This window comes from Echiichthys vipera (assembly GCF_963691815.1).
Source record: "Echiichthys vipera genome assembly, chromosome: 12".
Lineage (NCBI taxonomy): Eukaryota > Metazoa > Chordata > Actinopteri > Perciformes > Trachinidae > Echiichthys > Echiichthys vipera.
Window position 1 is genome coordinate 20612208 of NC_139837.1, and position 15889 is coordinate 20628096.

Below are 15889 nucleotides of genomic sequence, written 5' to 3' on the forward strand. Positions count from 1 at the left end.
CAGTAAAGCTACAGTATATTCCTAATGTCTTACCACATAATATTTAGGGTTTCATTTGTGTTGTTTCAAGAACAGACTGGAATTTAATCAAGTAAAAAGAAAAAACTCTGAATCTGTTTATGGAGGGACTTTTGTTTGTCTTTCATCTGCGCACACACGCACACACACATACACACACCTTATCCTCTCCTTACATCACTGAAATACTTGGGATTGTTCATTTGTTTGTTTGTTTATGTTGACTGTTTTTTACTCCTTGCTGTGGGTTCTGTTTTTATTTCAGGGAATTTTGCATGGAATTAAACATTAGTTGAGTATTTTGTTATGTTTTGGTTAATTTTGGTGTTTTTTTTCTGAGGAACGGGTCAATAATTAAATAAAGGAGACAATTTGAAGAATAGAAAAAGCTTGTATGTGTTTAATTGGCGTGAAACAGGTCCACGCTGTGGGAAAGGATTTGGACGCTGAGAGGAGGGCGGGACATAAACTGTTGCTGACGTGTCTGTGCACCAATAGGAAGCCGGGGGTGATTCGCACGTTGGTACAATTGGCTTAAAATAAAGGCGACTGAGTCCGATGAGTTACAGCGGTGATTGGGTGTAGGATTGTGCATTGGAAATCATCAAGCTGGAGCTGTTTGTGTGTGTGAGTGTGTGTGTGTGTTTGATAGCATCCAGCGGGGACTGAAATACAGACGATGCTGCAGAACGGTGCCTCTAGTTGCCTGCAGTGTTTGTGTGCAGGAGTAGCCGCTACTTAGCTTTGTGTGTGTGCAGACAGAGGCGCTCCGAGCCGCCAGCCAGCGTCAGGTGGATGCGCCTGCAGTGATCCAGGTCGCCCCTATGGATTGCGTCCATGGATGTCTTCAAACCCGCTCTGGACAATAGTTTGAGTCCCAAGGCGTGCGTTTCCTCGTCGGAAGAAGCGGAGAAAGATGTTTTTCGCTGGCCGAGACCGGAGCATGGCATCAGCGCCGCGCCGGATGCTGTCCCCGCGGCACCGGGCTTCTGGACGGCCGTGTTCGACTACGAAGCGACCGCAGACGACGAGCTCAGCCTGCGGAGGGGAGACCTGGTGGAGGTCCTGTCCAAAGACTCCCTGGTGTCGGGAGATGAGGGCTGGTGGACCGGTATGATAGCAGACCGAGTTGGCATTTTCCCATCTAATTATGTGAGCAACGGGAATGGCATACCGGAGGAAATACGGGACACCTCGGAGCGGCAGTACTCAGTGCCTCCTCTGCACCGTGAGTATCCCATTGTGCTTTATGATAGCAGTGTGTATTCAGTCAAACAGAGCACAGGGCTGGTTTGTCTCCCCCTTGTCAGAAGGCCAGAGAACCCCACGTTGAGAGTGCTGTGTCATGGCAGGCGCAGTGCTCTCCTGTTGGCCTAGAGAGAGTCTGGCCCAGGCATCCTCAGCTTCAGGACCATTATTCCTCACACTGCCTGTCAAACAGCTGCTGTCAGTGACGCACCCCGCCTCAAATTACAGTGCACAAGGTGTGCTGCATCCTCCTCAGAAAGAATATGTTAAGTGGACATGCATACATGCAATATTACCATTAGATATTCATGGAGCTTTGTTATGCTCTCTAAGGAAATGCATTGGCCTGATATGCATTAAAAGTCAAGGTTACTTGTCCTGATTGTGCTGCAATATAGAAACAAATATATAATTGTGCTTGTAGAGAAAGGGCTTCTGCAGCCAATTGTGCAGCCAAGGCTGCCAAAGTATTGAGCGCCGAACTGTGGGGTCCCAGGTGAAAACACCTGTGTGCAAAATGATGCTCTGCAGCAACAAAAAACCCACAGACAAATGCTATATCTCTATGTTAGCATAAACTGGCAAATAAAACTAAATGTTTTAAGGCTGTATGACCCACATCAGCCCTGTATGTTGGGGTGGACCACACCACCTCAGCGGTCTTAGTTGGCTGTCTCAGTCTTTCTTTCTTTTTTTGGCTTTCATCTCTTCATACTCCGCAGGAGCTGGCCTACTTTCAAATACCATCCCACCTGAAATATTCATCAAGGTCAGTCTGCTTAGTAGACTGTTAGGAAACTACAACATGAGAGTTTACAGTCACAGACAACATGCTCCTGTTCACTACTTCACACACCTTTCATTTAAACGCTGAGTTGAAAGAATCCTCTTCTTTTCCATCCATCCTTTCTGTCTTTCATCCTTTTCATTTAAGAGCAGATGCTTGTGTAATAGCAGGACCACATCCTGTATTTGGGGCAGCAGGGGGGCTTAGTGAAAGCATCCTTCAACCGAATGACCTGGTTTTCAGCTCCAGACAGGCTGACCCTGACCTTTAATATCCTTGGAAGGATGTGTGCAAATATGTACCTGCTATGAGATCAGCATTGTGTCAGTAGATTGTATTGGTTTTGTAGGAATAGAGGTTTTTCTTTGTCTGTCTCTCTTAATGTCATCCTTGTCCTCTGCATGTCTCCTCAGTCCTGGAGATTGATTTCTCAGAGCTGACCCTGGAGGAAATCATCGGAGTGGGCGGTTTTGGAAAAGTCTACCGTGCAGTGTGGCAGGGCTCAGAAGTGGCTGTGAAGGCAGCCCGACGGGACCCCGACGAGGACCCGGAGCAGACCCTGGAGAGCGTCCGCCAGGAAGCCAAACTTTTTGCCATGCTCAACCATCCCAACATCATGGGTCTGCTGGGCGTGTGTCTGCAGGAGCCCAATCTGTGCCTGGTCATGGAGTACGCCAGGGGAGGCCCCCTCAACCGGGCCCTCGCAGGGAAACGCATCCCTCCATGCACGCTGGTGGACTGGGCAGTGCAGATCGCCCGGGGCATACTCTACCTCCACAGCCAGGCCATCGTCCCAATTATTCACCGGGACCTCAAGTCCAGCAACAGTAAGATTCCCTCTCTGTTGGCATCACATTCTGCACTGGTTCTCCCAAAATGATGATTGATTTTAAGTATTAATGAACAAAGGGCTGCAAATATTTTGATTTTGTGATTATTTTCTGGATTTCATCTAAAAGAAAAAGGCTGGAAAGAAAAAATTCCATTGCAATATGTCAAAGCTCAAGGTGATGTCTTCACATTGGTTGTGTTGTCTGACCAACAATCCAAAACTCAAAGATATTAAGTCATATCAGAATAAAGAGATACATTCTCACATTTGAGGATCTTGAACAAGAAAAGATTTAACATTTATTTTGTCTTAAACAATAAATGAGTTATCGTAAGGGTTGCTGATTAAGTTTCTGTGGATCGGCTAATCAGTTTTACAAATTATTGCATATTTTTGTGTTTTATACCATTGGACTCTTAGTATTTGGTCAGACTTAAGCAAGCTACTTTTTAACATCACTGTAGCTGTGAGCAACTTCTGTACCGTTCAATATTTATGTCAAATTATAGGGCAACCCGCAAACTGATCAATATTAATAATAATTGTGATTTACTGCATTAGTCCTTTGGTGTGTTTTTACATAGTTTTAACATTTTATTAATTCAATGGGGAATCAAGACATTTGCAGTTCCATCAGTCTTGTGGCAAAACGTATGGTGTCTTGTATTAGACTGTGATGTAAATATGGATACTCAGCAATCATTTCTATCTGAAGAGGAAGTTTTTTTTTTTAGTAAATACATGCAAGAGGGAAGGTTGTTTGCAATCTAAAGACAGACCGAGAAACTTTCTTTTTAAAGCAACGGTCTAGAAAAGTGATGACTTCTCACTTGTAATGATCAGCAACCTTGTCCAACCCCCCTCTCCAACCGCATTATTTTAATGCACTGATCAAATAATCAACTCCACATTTAGTCCATGCTATCTATAGCACACTCTGATTTGCAAGGATAATAATGTCTGTTCAGAAAATAGAGCAGAAAGCAATATGAATGTGCATGTTCGTTTGTGGAGCAGATGTAATCTTGCATTTTACCCAACTGGATCCCCTAAATCCCAAGCCTATTACTGAGGATTTGCCCAGTGCTCTGACCCAGCCTTCTCCCGATTGGAGGCTTCAACTGTACACACAACCAGCTTCCTTCCTGCCATTGGCCCTTTCTCTGGCGATCGGCTCAGGCGTTTCACTTCCCATAGGCTGCTTTAAAGTGTTAAGTCAGTCTAACTAGTTGCCATCCTGGGCTCTCAGGGGAAAACCCATGCCCTCCTCACAGCACAGGACAGTGCAGCATGCCAGTCTTCTCTTTTACTTTTGCTTTTAATCCATGCTAGTGTCTAATGCATACTTTTCTTTCATTTCTCGCCTTTGAGCTCATATTTGGGTTCTAAGAAGTAAAAGAGCCTCTCAGGTTTTTATGTGATTGTATGTTATTCTATTTTTTTCTGGAGCAAGTGTGAGTTATTGGTGCGTGATATAGAATATAATCAGTACATATATCACATCTATTTGATGTACATCAGTTTAGGAAATCTCCACATGATCATGATGATGATTGTCATTTGAAGCGAGTCCTTGTGGGGTTCAAACCACCTTGTTGAGAAACTGGTCGAATCAGTGATTACTGAAGGCGTTCAGGATGTGGCACTCTGACCCCACCCTGTGCCGCACCACTGTGGCAATGAAGTGGTTGGTGACAATATTGTGAAGCCGGGTCCCGAAAAAAGACGCACAAGTCAACATTTATTCTTGCATCCCTTTTCTTTCTCAGATGCTCATAAACAGGAAACTTACCCACTTAACTGTTAGCGGTGTGGTTCGAGGGATGACAAAGTCAGCGATTCGGTCAACGGCTTCGGTTTAGACAGAAATATCTCAACTACTGAATGGATTGTCGTTTAATTTCGTACATATACAGTACTCATGATACCCTGAGGCTGTATCTTAATGACTTTGGTGATCCCTCTGGCTTTGGTAGATAATACATTGCATCAGATGGATGTGTTTGCGCCCACTGGACGTGTTGACGTGTCCACAGGGTTCAACAGACTGTTATCTGAACCCTGCTACAACACAACACTGGAACCCGTCTGTTGAGTCGTGTCAAAGCCAAAGTGTTGACACCTGCACAGTGTGCCCATGTGTACGCGCCAACACATCCAGCAGATTTGTTCTAGCATCTCCATTTGTGTTTTAAGATGAAATTTCTTAACAGCTACTCAAGTCAAAGAGTTTATGGTGATATGCACAGTTAAAACAAGTTTCCCTGTGCAATGAAATTATTCCTTTGCCTTCCACTCTTAATGCCGTTTTCAAGTAAAAGGAAAAAAGGAAACATTAGAAATTCCTATTGGATGAATTGCAATGAAATTTAGTCTACACACATTTATGCCCCCCACCAGATTATTGGTAATACCTGTGGTGGCCAGCCTAATTTCATCTTGCACCATCATCTGGTCAAAATTTTAACTTGTTCAATACATTGATTAATGAACAGATACCTGCAAAACTAATGCCATCCACTTCAGCCTCAGCTGCACTTTGTATTAAGTGCTAATTAGCAAATCTCTAAACATCAGCATGTTAGCATATTTATTGGAAGCATGTTAGCATGCTAAGGTTAGCATTTATCTCCTACTGTAAGTGGTACAGCATAGAGCAGCTAGCGTGACTGTCTTATAAGCCACTCAGTAATTCATCATTTTTCAGACCTAATCACTTAATGGTTTTGTTCTGTTTGTACCTGTAACCTTTCTACTATCTCTGCTGACTCCCTTTCACAGAACCTACCGTTTAGTAAATGCTTTTATCTAAAGCACTGTGCATTACAGTGAGTGCATACATTTGGAGCATGGTTGTCCCCAGGGAGAATCAGCTGTGCTCATTTCATGTTCTACCTCATGAGCTACACAGGAGCAGGATTTAGTTCAGACACATGTTTGGGTTTTTAGTTTCTTTGGAAAGTGCCTCAGTAGCATTAGAGCCACACGAGCAGCAGATGAAGGGGCGCTTGATGTGCACTGCAGCCTGCAGACACACCCTCTCCGCTGGGCACAGCCACAGCAGATGGCCCAGCATTGTGGAGCTGACTGAGGGAGAGAAGATATGTGGCATGTGGTTAGGAGGAGCACTACTTTGGTCGTGTTGGGAATGGGTTGTTTTTCCGGTGCGTCATAACAGGCTATTTCTGTAGTTTAACTGTAGTATTGGTGTTTGTTTGAGATGCTCTGTTGTAAAAATACGCAGTGACATCATTGTCATTGATCAAGGTCGGTGTTTTTCATCTGTGCTTTCTTCTGTTGTAGTGGCTCACTGTTTCTTCCTTTCTCTCTTTTTCTCTACTCTGCTTTTCTCCTTCCAATCCTTTCATCATGGCCTCCCACCAACCGCACCCTGATTCGCTCATCCACCATGTTTTGCGTTTCCACATGCATTGTGTTTTATCGTGGGTCTGATCCTCTTTCTGCTGCCGCCCCTCCCAACATTACAATCCTACCTGAAACCTTTTTAATTTACCGTCAACCCAACTGCCAATCTGCACATATTCCCCCCACATCCTCCAACCCTCCTCCCCATCATCCAACCGAAATCCCCTCATCACCTCCCCGCCCCCTTCTTTGCCGACCGCTCCAGTCCTAATCCTTGAGCGGGTTGAGATGGAAGACCTCAGCAACAAGACTCTGAAGATCACAGACTTTGGGCTGGCTCGAGAGTGGCACCGCACCACCAAGATGAGCGCCGCCGGCACATACGCCTGGATGGCTCCCGAAGTCATCCGCTCCTCTACGTTCTCCAAGGGTAGCGACGTGTGGAGGTGGGCAGAGGAAGGGGGTTTATGCAGCGAAAAAACAAAAGACAACAGGTGGTAGAACCGGTCTGAAAACACCAGTTTATCCATCATGCACACTAAAAAGTTCAGCTCTGGGAGCAGTTGCCATAGTAACAAAGACAGGGGAAAAGACCAGAATGTTGTGTATTATGGGATAGGTACAAAGCTACATGAGGCTTAAGAGTACATATAACTATAAATAGACACTGAACATTAGCTTTATGATCTCCTGCAGCATGAAAGGGGATTTTCTGTGTCTAAAGATTTAACATGAGCACAGTCTGATCCAATACAGTGTGATATAACACCGAATATTTTAATGAATCTTATTTCTTTTTTTTTTATATTTTCAAGACTTTTGTTTGTCACATGCTACCTTACTATTAGTATGGCAGAAAAGGATTTGGTATAGTCTGTCAAAGGCAGTATGCCAAAAATACCAGGATGTCCTACAGCACCCAGTTGGATTTTGCAGTACGTAAGCCAGCAGGTTTTTCTGGCTGTTCTGACCCATAATCCTCTGTGCAGCATATATGAGTAAGAGGGAGAAAGTTCAAGTTGCAATGTTTTAAAAAAGTAGTACCAGTATATCCCAATCTGTGTGCACTACATGCAACAGTACATACTTTGTAAGGGCAGCTGCAGTACACACTAAAACTTCTTTTCAATTTGTGAGTAGAAGTCAGCAAATATATTAAATAAAAAAAGAAATAAGAAAAGTAAGACGACAAAATGTAATGTAAGCATTAAAACGTTGATGTACTGTATATTGGATTGGTGTAGGAGGTCTGTGCAATTTGTCAGTATATAGAACTTATTGGTGAACTGATTAGTTGACAAAAGATTAATCCGTTCTCAAAACAGTTGCTGATTCATTTTCCAAGTGATATTTTAAGCAAACAGGCCAAACATTTAATATTTTTAGCTTTAAATCAGAATTGCTTTGATGCAATCTTCCCGCGAATTTGACTTGGTGTTAACAGCACAGTAAAACAAGAAAGTACGGCGTACTATCCCATACTGTGTGTGTTATTTAATGTGAGATGGGCTGTTTAAAACATTATAGTAAGCAGAGTACCATTGGGTTTGGACTGCTGGTCGTACTAAACGAGCAATTGAAAGATATCACTGAGAATCTTTTGATGTACATTTTTTGATCTTTTTATATGGAAAGATTAAGAGATAATATAACCATTAGCTTCGGCCCTAACTGCAGGGAAAACTTGCTTTAGGCAAAAACTAATTGGCTGGAGCTGCTCTGTATTTGAACCTCATGATGTTTGGCATCTTTAATCCTATTTTAAGGGATTTCTATGCAATTCCTTTTTTTCGCACAGTGCAGTGTTGCTATGAGACAGTTATCTTTTATGTCACATGCCATTACTCTCACTTTTCTTCTCTGACAACCTGTTGTCTTGTCTTAACTGTCGAGCTCAGCTATTCTTGACCCAATGTGGGGTTTTCCCTCCGAAACAGGATTAAAGTGTGAGAGCCAAGAGAAGGCAGCGTGCATTACAGTAATGATAGGAAGACGAATGTCCTTAGGAGTGCTGACCAGGGAGAGGAATGACTCGGTCTCCCTAATCAATGCGTACATGTAGAATAAAACTTGTTAAAATGATCATCCTTAATCATTTCAGGGGTTTGTTTTGACCTGTTTAACGGCTCTATGAGTTGTTTAGTTTTTGTATTTTAGGTATTATTTTATTCCTGTTGCTCACACGATAGAACATTTATAACAGAACCGATAAGTCTCTAGCTAACTATAAAGAATCAACAACCTTATCTTAACACACTTATTGCTGCTTTATTTGATGTGTCGCAAATGTGTGGAGTTTTGGCATTAGTCACAATGGCTTTGTCAGCCGCTGCACTAATCTGTTGAGATTTCCTTATTTTTATATTTTCTGTCACACCTTGGCATTTACACGAGTGCAAAATAATGCCATTTGAATCCCTTTGTGACATTTATTAAAATGGTGTGCTTTGCTGGAGACTCGCACTATTTTTCATCAAACATCCTGCTTGACATTTATATATATTTGTACACACATTTATCTTCTGAACCATGTTGTTATATATTGTGCAATAGGTTTTTTCTCATCTAAGGAGAATATTTTAGCATGAAATGTGAGACAGTATTTGAGGGTATTTATCCAAATCTGCACCTATTTTCGTTTTTTCTTTCCCTTTTTTAATAATAAAGCTATGGCGTGCTGTTATGGGAGCTGCTGACAGGAGAAGTTCCATTCCGGGGTATCGATAGTCTTGCAGTGGCTTATGGGGTGGCAATGAACAAGCTGGCTCTGCCCATTCCCTTGACCTGTCCGGAGCCCTTTGCACGTCTGATGGAAGGTAAGAGAAGCTAAAACACTTTTACTGCTCAAAGGAAAGCTTTAACCTCCAAATTCTATGGAAATGGTCTGAGATTTGTGCAAACATTGGAAGAGAAGAGAAATATACATATTAACATCTATTATTAAATCATTTTAGAAAAGTAAGTTTATCCACTGCAGCAAGAAAAACCTCTGAAATACCATCGAATAGACAGAATATTTGAAGATTTACGGGAACCATTTAAAGGACCAAAATTACTTTTTACGGAGGCAAAATTGAAAGATTCTGCGACTGTTTTTAATCTTGTGCCACAGAATGCTGGAGCCCAGACCCTCACTCTCGACCGCAGTTTACAATTATTCTGGACCAGCTGACAGCCATCGAAGAGTCTGGCTTTTTTGAGATGCCGGCAGAGTCCTTCCAATCTCTGCAGGATGACTGGAAACTGGAGATCCAGGAAATGTTTGATCAACTAAGGACCAAGGAGAAGGTAAAGATGAGAGGATGATGTTTAGGCTCTTTTCTAATGACACATAGTGGAACATAGTTGAACTTCTTGTCTTAAGAAGTTGAAGGTTGAGGTTAAGGTTGCATCGGTTTTCCCTTTACCTCTTCTTCTTCTTCTTCTTTTTGTTCTCTCAGGAGCTGCGATCATGGGAGGAGGAGTTAACCCAAGCCGCGCTGCAACAGAAATGCCAGGAAGAGGCGCTGAGGAGGCGAGAGCAAGAACTGGCTGAGAGGGAGATCCACATCCTGGAGCGAGAACTCAACATCATCATTCACCAGCTGTACCAGGAAAAGCCTCACGTGGAGAGCAGGCAGGGCAAGTTCCGCCGCAACCGCCTTAAACTAAAGGATGGGAACAGGATCAGCTTGCCTTCAGGTACGTCAGCTTAAATCCCATCTCTTCAGGACCACCTACAACATCTTCCAATCCGCCATCTTTCACCCTCTCTTTCTTAGTGGGTTGTCTATTGTTGTAGAGTTGTTTACTTGGCGTCTGTTTCTGAAGTTCACGTCCCAACAGTTCACGGTCTGTCTGTCCAGCTTCTAGTCTCACTGGGTAGCTGGTAAAAATGCATAAACTAAAAACAGATGGTGTAAACGCAGGCCATTTGTCATAACACTGTGACATATACAGTGATTTTTTTTATTTTACTAAAATGTTTTATAGCAGTTTTAAATGTCCGGTGTTTGATATTAGATAAGATTAGATTAGATTCTTAATTTCAAACTTTTCTCAGAGGTTAATATGTCTGTTTGTTTTTCTTAAATCCTAATTTAGATTTTCAGCACAAAATCACAGTGCAGGCGTCTCCCTCACATGATCGGCGGAGGAGTTTGCTCAGCAGCACTTCCACTCCTCCGAGCAGTCCGCAGATGCTGCCCCGCCTGAGAGCCATCCAACGTAAGCACCATCAGACTCTTCCATTTAAACTTTGATTCAATTCGTCATTACGAGGGGTGAGAACCAGAGGGGAAATATATATATTAATCAAATTAAAGCTCTTGATGAGCTCTTTCTACTGCCAAAAAGGTTCATATGAATACTAAAGCAATCCTAAGTTATTAGTGAATAGGTAAAAGAGCTAACACTGAACACACAGAATTATTGTTTTGCACATCCTGCATGAATCTGTACAGCTTTTTAATGATAAAAAAGTTTTTACATTTTTGGTTGTAGTATTTGTAATAACATTATTATTGTATATTTCTCATATGTTAAGTTCTACATTTCTACCAATAAAACCCCATTCTAATATGTGAGCCCAAAAGTGTGTTAAGTGCACATACAAAAATAGAAAGATATTGGATATTATCTGTATGAAGTTTTATTAAAAATTGAATTCAATAAACAAAGTCAGGACAAAGTATGATCTTTTTTTTGTGTTGGCTCTCCTGTAAAGTCAGCCAAAGGTCTCCAACTAACTTGTTTTTTTCAGTTCAGTTATTATTCATCGCAGGCTATTTAATGTTTGCACTTTATATCCACTCTCCTAATGTGTTCTTGTTAAAATGTCTCGTTTTGCAGTCACGCCACGGGAGGGATACACAGCCTGGGGTCGCAACACAGGTTTTCAGCAGGATGAAGAGGAGGAGGAGCGGAAGGGGTCCAGGAAAAAGGGAAGATCTCGTGGGTGTGGCCCGTACAGGGAGCACAGCGCTGATGCCAGGTGAGGGAACCATGGAAAAAAGTTATTATTGGAGCTATTGGAGAAAATAGGTCACGGTATCTTTTATGAAAAAAAAAGTCCAAACCTGTTTCTCATTATTTCTGTCTTCATCCTTTCTACCTGACAGTGTGAAACCTCCCCATGAAGGCAGCCGGCAGCGGTCCTGCAGCGCCCCAAACCTTCGCAGGTCGCCGAGACACAGTCCAGCAGTGCCTGGTGTGCCAAGCCTTGTGGAGATGGGTGAGCAGGACCGACCTATTAATGTCTACTTTGTCATGCGTACAGTTTGCAAACTCCACATGATAATACAGCTTCAGTCTAACGTAAGCAAAGAAGTGGCAGACTGGCTGAGAAAACATGGAAGAGGAAAGTAAGTGAGTGAGATTCTTCACTCCCACATGGTCCTTAGTGGTTGACCAGAGAAACTCACAGATGTTTGTAGCTGTGCCGATTTAAACAAGCTGATCCTGAAAAAGCATCATGCACTCTCAGCACAACAAACTCGGATAGATGGAATTCAAGTGACAATGTCGCAGTCGGCCTCACGACTTCACGTTTTATAATAGCTGCTCTTCAGGGCTTATCCTCTGTGCAACATGAACTATATGCTTCAGTTTACATGATTTACAAGACAACTGACTTTATATTAACATGTGCATGATCCTGTTTTTAGAAAATGAGGACTGCTGCTTCACTGCTGAGCCAGGAGCAGCTCCTGGTCAGTCCTACCTCTGCATCCCCTTCCATAAGGAGGGCCACACAGCTGCTGCTTCGGCTGCTGCTGCTGCTGACAGTGTTGGAGATGAGTACTGCCCCAGTGGCCAGGTTCCAGGAACACCAACATGCAGGAAGAGCCCCGGTGGGGGGCGACGGTCTGAGCTGGTCCTGCTGGGCTGTGGAGCTCTGCTGGCAGCCGTCGGACTGGGCTGCAACCTGCTTACTCTGGCCCAGCCGGAGGAGAACATCAAATCACGATGGGAGGGTTTCTTCCACAGAACGGTGGGCCAGAGGCGGAGCACTAGCCCCCAGACTCGCAGACTGTTCCGGCGGGAAAGCCCGCTGAAATCATCGCAACCCTCTCTGCCCGAGCGAGGTTTGCCCTCCTCTTACACGCTGCTGTCCTTGTCATCAGTGTCTGACTGTAACTCCACTCGCTCACTGCTGCGCTCTGACAGTGAGGAGTTGTTGGCCCACCGCCCTGCCTCACCACACAGACAGCTTCCTCTCCCACCTCCTCTCTCACATCATCAGGCCATCCAAAGCTCGATCAACCCGCTGGTCAACACCCACCTCGAGAGCTTCAAGCGTAACCCCCGCCAGTCTCTCACACCCACACATGTACCATCCGCCCCAAGTTCCTCGCGTAGTCTCCGTCGAACACCGTCAGACGGGGCCATCAAGAAGAGCTGCCCCTCTAATAATCTGGAACCATTGCTAGAAAAAACTGCATTAGAGGACACAGGTAAAGTCTTGTGGTTTCTTTAATTCTTCTTTAATACTAACTAGAAATACAGTCATAGGATTTAGAGTTTCACAGCCTCAATCATACAGTTTTAATGGTGTGCTTTATGGGCTGATATTGGCCAAACCAAATTTTGGTCTAAACCAATACATTTCAGGAAATATGATGTTGGAGTTTCTCTAGTCTTGCATAGCCAGACTATATATCTCCAGAGTGCTGTGTCAGCGCAGAAGAGGTCTGGCTACACCAGCTTATCATTCTTGGATAGGGGATAAAACACTCTGGGTTGTTGGTAAATTTAAAACAATCACGGCCATCTTGGGCAGTGCTGAGCCCCAGTTGCCACAGGGCCTTAATAAATAAATAGCAGAGATCGTGCGCTGGATGTCCGGCTTTATCCCAGCACTGTACATCTGGTAAGCCAGACTAACGGCTTTCTTTCTTTCTGTCTTTCTTTCTGTTTTTAACAGGTTGCCTCAGAGGTTTAAAAGAAGACTCTCCTGAGGTCCCCCGGCTTCCCGATCCAAATATTGTGTTCCCTCCAACTCCCCGTCGTCGCTGTGCTCTCGAACGCCCCAAGACCCTTGACTTTGTGGCTCGGCCTCGGCCTTCACCGCGGGCACGCTGTGATGTGTTTTGGGCAGACACGAGACCCAGGGGAAACGGACAAAACCTGGGTAACGGCGAGTCTCCCGCCCACACCTCCAGCACAGAGACTCCTCCGACTGTAGAGTTCGGGAGAGACCAAGCGGTGCTGCCCACTCCCATGGAGGCACCAACGCCCTACTCCCCCCGCAGGAAGGATCACCTGTTGGATCAGCTGGATGAGGTACAGTGCCGGGATGGAACCGTCCCACTCTGCAGACCGGAGATCAGCTTTCCCAAAGACTCACCTTACCGCTACAGACCTGGATTCTGGTCCTGACTCATTCTAGGCCCTTCACCGTTCCAACACAAAGCGGGGGCTCTCCATGCTGTGAGCCTTTGGATCCTTACAGGTCTGGGTCAATTAGTACTGACATAATGAATCTGTTCTAGCTTTAATCAGTACTTCACGGGGATGGCTTCCTGACTAAAATAATGTCACTAAATTACAGGAAGACATTTACTGTGAATATTTTACCTTTTGGACATTTGCTGTATTGACAATTGTGATAAAACTCCTCAAATGTGGGATCTAAAACTGCTAAAAGAAACCATGAAATTTCTTGATTTCTCTCACTAACAGAAACCCTGTCATTGTACTGAAGCTCTGAGAAGCAAGTGAGAATCTTTTTTGTTTTTGCCAGAAATTTTTTTAAAATATCTTTTTCATCCGTTAAAACAGGTAAACAAAAAAAGTAATTTGTTTTTTTATGTGTGAAAACAGGTGACTTGTTTTTTTTTGTTTTTGTTTTTTCATCTTAAAAATGTGCCTGAGGGAAAAAATTGCTTGTTTTCACAGATTAAAAAAAAGTACAAATAATTTGCCTGGAAAACAAAATGCTCCTTGTTTTCACAAATAAATAAAAAATTACAAAATAAGGAAAATGATCCTGACAGAAAAAAAAAAAAAAGAAATCTTGCTTGCCTCTCTGGGCTTCCATACTTTTTGTCATTCAAGATGTAAACTGATTCATGGCTTGATAGCAGAATGGCATCGACAGTTTCACAAAGCTTTACTTACTTTTTTTTATTTCAAGCTTGAGTCCAAGATTGTGCATTTAATGAAGTGCACTTTTGGAAAGCGTCATGAATGTAAAGCTTCAGGGTTTTTTCCATCGTCAAAAAGTGCTGTCTGATTATTTGTAATTTGTCGGTAAAAGTATATTGTTATTTGAACTTATCTGTATAATTCACTCTCTGTGTTAGTGGCTGATGGATTCCTGTTTTGTACTGAGCACCTGTCGTCACCAATCACTTGTACGCAGTAATATCCCGGGGACAGGGGGAATGCTGTTGTGTAATATGAGCACTTCTTTGCATTAGTAACCCGCGGTCTTGAAACAGTATCAGTACAATCTGACACAGTCTGGAGCCCCGTATGGTGAGCTTTACTATACTGAAGAATCTCACTGCTGCGTGGGTTTTGAATTGGGACCGACACACTGTCAGGAAGTCACAACTAAATATTTCAAAGAACTCATTAATTCCCCATCGGGTTCGTTCTGTGTTTGTGGCCCTGTCAGAGCAGCTTGTTTGGATCCTGACCCACCAGTTAAGAAACATTTCTCCAAACTAAAAAAGGGAACTTTGTATTTGTAACTGTAAAAATTGTCTGCCTCATAAATTGTTGATCAAGATAGAAGGATGGATGTAAAGTATGTAAGCGACAAACTGCATGAATGTTGAATGGCACACAGGCTGAACAGGCCCTGGAGGCATGTGGAAGTTCATTTCTGATTATTTATATTTGTAATGATTTATTTATGGATTAATTTATCTGTTTTATTTTTTTAATGCATTGCATTTGCCTTGATTTTTGACACTTGTTAACGTCCATGAATGTTTTTTTAGAGTTGAATTTGGCTGCAAACTAAATACAGCCACATTTGACTTGCTTCATATTATTTTGTCTGTTTTACGCATTTTCAATAATCTTCAGGATGTTATTAAAAAAAAACATTCAACAAGCGTGCAAGTAGAGAACTTAGCCTGACACGATTAGTTATGAGTCCATATTTTGATAACGGTTTCATTGTTTATGTATTTTTTTAAGTGAAAATATCAAACATTCCCTATTTCCAGCCTCTAAATTGTGAGAATTGCTTCTTGTCTGATGGTAAACGATTGTCCTGGGCAACTTTATGGGCTTTAGTGTATTGTAACAAGCATTTTTTAATTGACAAAATAATCAACATATTCTTCATTATTGAAAATCATGAGCTACAGCCCAACAATCAAAAAAGTTATTTAACTGAGCTAAATGCATGCCAACATTGGTAAGTTTTTGTTTCCACGTTTCACTTGTGTTTGTCTAGACTGCAAAATGAATTTAAAATATGTTTTGCTATTTTATTAATGCAATCTGCTTGACAAGAAAATTCACAATGTTGGAGGAAATGCTGTCAGGTAAAACAAAAAGAGTTAATCATAAATTATTTGAAAATGACAAATGGAAACAGTATCTTAATGTCCCCTTGACTCATTTCATTTTCAAATGTTGGCCTGAAAGACTGCATCCTCTGAGGTCACACTCTCACGAGTGTGACCTGGTGTACGTAA

At 42.7% G+C, this 15889-nt stretch overlaps 1 protein-coding gene across 1 annotated transcript; it reads left to right on the plus strand.

Annotated features, from left to right (window-relative positions):
- Nucleotides 1-855: 855 nt before the first annotated feature.
- map3k9 (mitogen-activated protein kinase kinase kinase 9) lies at nt 856-13610 on the plus strand (the record flags this gene model as incomplete). The annotated part of the gene is made up of 11 exons (XM_083924935.1): nt 856-1246; nt 2467-2880; nt 6517-6697; nt 8919-9067; nt 9364-9539; nt 9692-9932; nt 10335-10457; nt 11082-11223; nt 11351-11463; nt 11897-12685; nt 13156-13610. The coding sequence occupies 11 exons, from the start codon at nt 856-858 to the stop codon at nt 13608-13610; spliced, it is 3174 nt and encodes a 1057-aa protein (XP_083781061.1).
- Between the last annotated feature and the right edge of the window lie 2279 nt (nt 13611-15889).